The sequence below is a fragment of the Fusarium keratoplasticum genome, chromosome 13, assembly GCF_025433545.1.
Source record: "Fusarium keratoplasticum isolate Fu6.1 chromosome 13, whole genome shotgun sequence".
Classification (NCBI taxonomy): Eukaryota; Fungi; Ascomycota; class Sordariomycetes; order Hypocreales; family Nectriaceae; genus Fusarium; species Fusarium keratoplasticum.
In genome coordinates this window covers 767,635-774,600 of record NC_070541.1, presented here as the reverse complement: position 1 = coordinate 774,600, position 6,966 = coordinate 767,635, and the positions used below count along the sequence as shown (strand labels likewise).

The 6,966-nt window shown below is 50.1% G+C and overlaps 1 protein-coding gene and 1 pseudogene across 2 annotated transcripts, besides 1 other annotated feature; one reads left to right on the top strand and one right to left on the bottom strand.

The window, feature by feature from the left end:
* Positions 1 to 2,915: 2,915 nt before the first annotated feature.
* On the top strand, positions 2,916 to 4,331 carry NCS57_01460000 (uncharacterized protein; the record flags this gene model as incomplete). The annotated part of the gene is made up of 1 exon (XM_053064198.1): positions 2,916 to 4,331. The coding sequence occupies one exon, from the start codon at positions 2,916 to 2,918 to the stop codon at positions 4,329 to 4,331; it is 1,416 nt and encodes a 471-aa protein (XP_052906481.1).
* Positions 4,332 to 4,522: 191 nt separating this feature from the next.
* Positions 4,523 to 6,382, bottom strand: NCS57_01459900 (annotated as a pseudogene). Its single transcript has 2 exons — positions 5,847 to 6,382; positions 4,523 to 5,777 (listed from the first exon to the last, which is right to left on the bottom strand).
* Positions 4,523 to 6,382: a sequence feature.
* Positions 6,383 to 6,966: the final 584 nt, after the last annotated feature.

Genomic DNA, 6,966 nt, shown 5'->3' with positions numbered 1-6,966 from the left:
TTTATATCCAGTCTTGTAGTCGAACTGTCTTAAAAGCTTTCTAATTCCAGGACTGGAGTTTTCGCTGCTTCTGGGTTGATGTTGTTCATGAAGGGCAATTTTTCCGATGTGAAAACGAACGGGCTGATGGGAATTTTCTTGGTGCGCTAAAAGTTGCTTGTCTTGATTGACTGATGGATATAATTTCGACTGCTGCCTTCTTGCATCGCGGCTCTGATACCGCCGATTTTGACTGATGCCTTATCCCAGCGATGGGAGCCAATGCCTTTCTTCCGTTCTGGCGAGGCACTTGGTAACAGAAATTGGGCAAGTTGTCTCCAGGTCTTGTCTAGTGTGAGGTTAGGCAGTTACCTACCTAGCCAATCTACCACTTCTTGCTGTAATATTTCCTTTAGTTGTGTTACGGCTGTGTTAGTTCCGTTGGGTTGCTCAGAAGCTCAGCCCCTACCCCTTCCTCGAGCCCTTGGCCAAGCTGTAATATTTCCATTTTTGGCACGGAGGCGAGAAAAGGGCACGAGAGCACAGACGAAAAAAAATACTAGATGACGCGGCCGATAAGCCAGATAGCCGGCCCTGGGGACCCCCCGTAAAATTACCCATTTGGATTTGTAACCGGCCTAGACCGGGGGCAAATGCGGAGGAGAATCTTAGTGCATTTGAGGCACTTAGCACATTACTGGTTTTGACTCTCAAGCGATTCTCCCACCCGGAAACTTGCGAAAGAACACGGGGTTTGGTCTCAATCCTATAAAAAACTTGACCGGCATTGATCTCCGACCTTCCTGAACCGCATCGACATTCCAACAGTCCTGCTTCACCCAAGTCCCGAAAATAAAGACACATATTCCCGGCCCCATGGAAGTGCCAATGGATGAAACCTGCGGCACAGTTGCGTTCTCCCACAAGTCCATGCCGTCGGGCATTGTCGCAAGGACGTGGTACCGGATAGTCGGAAGAGTTGGCAATGGCCGCCCCCCACTCGTCGTGTTGCACGGTGGACCTGGCTACACCCATGCCTATCTGAAACCCGCATTTGATCTATTCTCTCGAACGACTTCAACTCCTGTTATCTACTATGATCAATTTGGCAATGGAAACAGCACTCACCTGAGAGAAAAGCGGCTTGACGAATCCTTTTGGACTGTTGATATTTTCACCCAAGAGCTTGACAATCTGTTGACCAAACTTGACATTGTTGGCGATTTCAATCTCTACGGCCATAGCTGGGGTGCCATGCTTGCCATCAGTTATGTCTCACGATATCAACCTAAGGGACTGCGCAAGCTCGTGCTAGGAAGTGGTCCGGCAAGTATGGTACTTTGGAAAGAAGCCGCGAGAGGCTTCTTGGAACAGCTCCCGCCTCACATGATGGAAAGGCTCGATACGACAAAACCTTGGGAAGAACTTGAGGGCGATGACGATTACCTGGAGGCTTTGGCAGCTTTGAACAAGAAAACAACTCTGATGGATGAACCGTTCCCCGAGGAACTCCAGGAGTCCCTGAACTGGTTGAATGAGGATGACACGGTTGTCTTGACGGCCAACGGGCCTAGCGACCTAATTACAGGGGGGAGTATGAAGGGTAAGCCTCATAAGACAAAGCCTGTCAGTCCTGGTATCTAACTCGACTCGAATAGCATTAGATGTGTCACAAGACTGTGTGAATCTCTCTATACCGGTTCTTATCCTAAGTGGCGACAGGGATGGAGCAACTCAGGTAACTATAGAGCCTTTGTGTAAAAACATTCCGGCTGTGCAGTGGGTAACTCTAGAGAACTGCGGACATATGGCGCATTTAGAGAATACTAGCTTATATGTGAATAATATAATAGAGTTTTTAAAAGAAGAATAAGATAAAAAGGAAGGTTTTATAGTTATAATAAATAAATAAATAAAATAAAAATCTTTAAAAAGATTATTAATTTATATCTTAGAAATTATACAAAATTATTAAAGATAGGCTCGACAGAATACTCAGAGGGACGCCTTAGCAAGGGAAGTGGGATGAGTGTCCAGAGTTAAGAAGGGTGGTTGTTAATATTAACTTCTACCTGAATAGAGCATTCTCTCTTGCTTGGCCGAGTGGGCAATGACTGACAACGATAAGATAATTCTGCCCGCTCATCAGTTTCGCCGCCTACCTAACATATTATGACCCGGCATTTTATGACATGGATATCTCTTTTACAAACACCACCGCCATTATGAAGACATCTCATGGCGCTGTCGCGATGCCACCGGCTAAAGCACTTCACCGCCATCAGTCTTCGCTTGGAGGTATCATCGATGTCTCTACACAGCCTCCCTTAACCCAAACTCAACTTCACTCAGCCGCTCACCGGTTCAATCAGTTGGTCAGTCATTTCGGCCTTTCCGATAGCAGCAGCGAGGACAGGAAAGGCTGTAACACGTTTCCGAACAAGAAAACGATGTGGTTAAGAAGATCCTGTATTCGTGGCCAGTGCTCTATGACAAATGGTTATTTACCATGACTGTATCCAGATGGTCAGCTCCCAAGACATAAGCTGCCACTCCCAATGTCGGTCGGAAATGCAATCTTGATGCCCCATACGGAAGCCAGGCTATGTCAACGCCCGGAAAGGACGGAAAAGAAGAGGCACAGCCTTGGAGAAAACAAGACCCGAGTAATAGTGGCCGGCCAATGGGATTCTCACGTGTTAGCCGGGAACGGCTAACAATATATCTCCCGGTTGCCGGGTGTTTCATGACGTTGCCGAGATAGCCGAACGCTTGTTTCTGCTTGTTCTTCTCCCTACCATTTTATCCTATATTTACCAGATGCGGTACTCGAGAAGAAACTACCAAAGGGGGTCCGAGAGCGCTTGAATCTCTTTAAATTAGTTTCAACATCAATCTTGGACACCTGTCGCTATGAACCCCCAAAGAACACTATAATGACCGTCCAGTTTGGCTCCAACGAGGGCACCGCCCTTTCGGCGAGTGAACTTCATCCAGTGACCAAACTGTTTGCTGAGTTCATCGCCAACGCTGAGCCCTCGATCCTCCCACCCACTCTCATTTCTCGACTAAAGGAATACTTCTTGGATTACCTTGGGGTTACGATTGCTGCATCACACGAGTGGGAGTCCACGGAAAAGATCGTTCACGGCATCGTTGCCCTGGGCGCCCGGAACGGATCTAGCACTGTTCCACTCAAAGGCAGCAACTTCCTACCCCAGTACGCAGGATTGTTAAATGCCACCTTTGGTCACACTATGGACTTTGACGACACCTACGCACTCGGCACCTTGCATGCTGGAACCTGTGCTTGGCCTGCAGCTCTCACTCAGGCGGAACTTCTTGGCAGCGAGGGCGCTACCAGCGAGCAGTTTCTCCTGGCTGCCGCCGTAGGTTATGAAATCATTTGTCGCTTGGGAGGAAAACTTCGGAACGATGCCTACGAGAGAGGCTTCCATAACACGGCCACCGCGGGCATATTTGGTGCGGTTGCCGCGATATCGGTTCTGAAGCGACTCTGTGCCTCAACCATCGAAACCGCTTTTGGGTTAGCCCTGTCAAAGGCCGCTGGGTCAATGCAGTATTTGGAGAATGGAAGCTGGAACAAGCGGGTTCATCCGGGATTCGCCGTTCACGACGCTTTCGTCTGTGTATCTCTTGCCGAAGCTGGCGTCGTGGGGGCGGCTAGAAGCATCGAGGGCAAGTATGGATTTCTGCACAGCTACACTCCGCGAACTGGCCACGATCTACCGTCCCTCACGGCTGACCTTGGAGTGCGCTGGGACTTCTTGAAGACGGCCTTGAAGCCGTATCCGGCTTGCAGAATGACGCACGGCCTGATCGAGGTGGGAGGAAGCATTGGCCTCCAGAACAAGGGTCGCGAGGTCAAGAGGATGATCATTTCTCTGAGCTCACCCAATCACCTAGTGGTGGGGTCACGAATTCCAAACAAGCTGCACCCCGACAACATCGTCGATGCTCAGTTCTCCGCATATTTTCAGCTGGCCCATGCTTGGCTCCATGGACCTGAAACTGGAGTTGAGTTTGCAAAACGGCTCGAAGATGAGTCCATTCACATCTTGTCGGACAACATAGAATGCATCACCGACGACACGGTCACGGCAATGGGTAGTAAGCTGCACATTGAGTATGCAGATGGGGAGAGCCAGGATGTAGACATACCTTTCCCCTTGGGCGAACCAGAGCACCCATTCAACCGAGAGCAGGCGGAGGCCAAGTATTTTAGCCTCGTGGTTCCGGTGTTGGGAAAAGAGAAGGCTCGGGAAATCAAGGCCCTGGTTGAGGAGTTGGAGGAAAGTTCAGTGGTAAAGCTATTGCACATGATCGCATAACAACTTAGCAGATTAGATGCTTTCAATTTCGATGACAGTCATGGTTACCATGTGGGACTTGGGAACGCCCAGCAACAAGTTGTTCTGATTGAAGGGCCAGTCGAAGGAGCGATCCGGCTTTCTCACTGATTCTCCTCTTTATTCTACTGGTTCCATGGCCGTTTCCATGCCGGGGAGAAGCTCACTTAAATCTAGAGCCTGTAGCATAACGTCAGCCTTGAATCTTTCGAGTGGTGGATAATGCTGTAGAAACTTACCAGGGAATCCAATTGTTCCCAATTAGGAAGATCCATGAGAAAAGTGACATTATCCATGGCTCTCCCACCTTCTATTAGACCATTATTTCCAACTCCGTTGCCATCAATTGACAGGAGTTCTGACGAAAGCGCTAGACTATCCGAGTCCCGCTGAACCTTTTGAACTACCTCTAAACGGTATTCCTCCATGATGAGCAAAAAGCGTCGTGCAAAAGAGTCCTCTGACTTAATCGCTGCGATCGTCCCCTGACATTTCTCAGCAGCCTGGAAGTACTTGGACCACACAGAAGGATCCTGGAAGCTGTTCCTTAGTGTGAACGTGTACAGCACAGCAGCAGCACAAAAGGCTTGGTAGTGTGTAAACCATGATGCCGCAAATAACTGATCAGCTTCGGCCATGATGGTAATGACCGAGACGATGCTCAGCGCGGCGCTCAAGCACCGCTGGACATTGGCGCCAGTCTCTTGATTGTCTTGGAATACATCATATTCTCTGTAGTCGTCCAGCAGGCACGGGCGATAGATGAGAATCTCAGCATGGCTGGCTCCCAAGGTTAAAAGGTTGCTCTGCCGCTGGAACAGAGGCCTGAGCAAACGCGAGTCCACTTTGTTCGGATTAAGGAACGCAGGCAGATCAGCCCTCCATTGATCCACGTCTGAGCCAAGCTCTGCCATTACCAAATCCCGCATCGGCCGATCGAGGTTTCGGATCCCATAAAGACGCCGCAGGATCTTGTTCAAGATCCGACCGAGTTTTTGACTGTGAAGGGGGCACAGCATTACGTTCATACTATTTCCTGTCGTGGCATTCATGGTGCTCACGGTCAATTCGCTGTCGTCCACAAGAGCCGGCAGTTCCTGGTCTGTATCGTCGTCCTGGAGTGCGCAAGGTCGACCGAATATGGCGCTGAGGTGTTTGTCTAGGTTGTATGCACACCAGAAAAGCCGTTTCCGAGACTCTGACTCGATGTGGTCGACCGGGGACAGCTGTGCACCTTGAGCTTTCCGGCGATGGAGGCCAAGTGCCAGGATGAGTCTGGAAGTCGTCCCGAAAAGGCTCCAACAATGGTTGAGTCGTGAACAAGTTAGGACGAAGAAGCAGCATCCCAAAAGCGCTTGAACACTTGTCAATGATGCAGATTCTTTCTGGCAATTCAGCTGCTGTTCAGCTGCCTGAAAGTACTGGACCCTGGCACAGTCAAGTTAGTCAATGAACCCCGTTGTGCCGCATTTGAGGGATGTTTTGGGCATGTTTTACCCCTCCAGTGAGCTTGCTGACACCACATCACCCCGGTATCTCGAAGCTTGCGCAAACATACTCAAGACAACGGCATACTTGCTATTGCTATGTGGGCCAGTGATGCTACCGTTGTCATATAGCTGCTTGATCCAGGATTCGACTGTAGGTCGATGCAGAAACCGGTACGTTGGAGAAGCAAGCTCAAAGTAAGTTCGTGTCAACTCATGAGCGTCACGGAGAGTTGGTACCGCAAAACTCATCTCATCAAACGGTGGGAGTGCCGGATCGCCAAGAGTGAAGATGGATGTTTGGGACGAAGCTCCTCCCGTATTCTGGTTCAGGCGACGATGTAATCGGAACAAGAAGCCGAGGCCTGATGAAATACCTATGAAATGTCCCTGTCTGTCACGCTCTCCGGGTGTTGGCGAGGTTCGAGATGTTACCCTCTGGGCAAGATAAGCGCTGGAATCCAGGTTTTGGCTGTTTGTTTCAACCGGAGAGGCTTGCAAAACGATAGCATCCTGCCCGTCGGCTCGAGGCTCTGATGGCCAATCGCTGGCAGACGATACGGAATGCGTCATCAGAGAGGGTGTGGCAGAGGTACTCGAAGTTGCCTTCCGCCTCCGTCGTCCTCGGCAGTACGGTGCCATGTACGTACAGTCTAGGCCGTCCCGTATGCATAGCTCACATGGCATATCCCCTGTGCAGCGTATCTTCTTTCTAGACAGATATGTCATCTCTCAGCGCGCTTCCCCTTAAGGAAATGACTGCACAATGGCATCCAAATGTGTTTACCTTTTGCACAGGTCACAGGCCCGTCGAACGCGTTGTCGCGCCTTGAGAGGCTTCGGGGTAGAAGGACTCATCATGCCGAGATCGCCTAGAGCATGGATTTCGAAGAAGTTGTTGTCCACCCTCTGGCAGGCAAAGATAGGGCTTGTAGTAAGACGTCTGGGGTTCACAATCTCAGTGGTAATGGGGTTTGTGGAGGGTGGGCAAGGATGAAGGTAGGGACGTGGTCTTGTCGGTCATGCAGGTTGATTTATTGGCATAGGTGCATCGCCAGCGACCTGAAATCTCCAAATGCGGGGTGAAATCCACGCCGACTTGACTCCACGCCGACTTGTTAAGTCGGCTA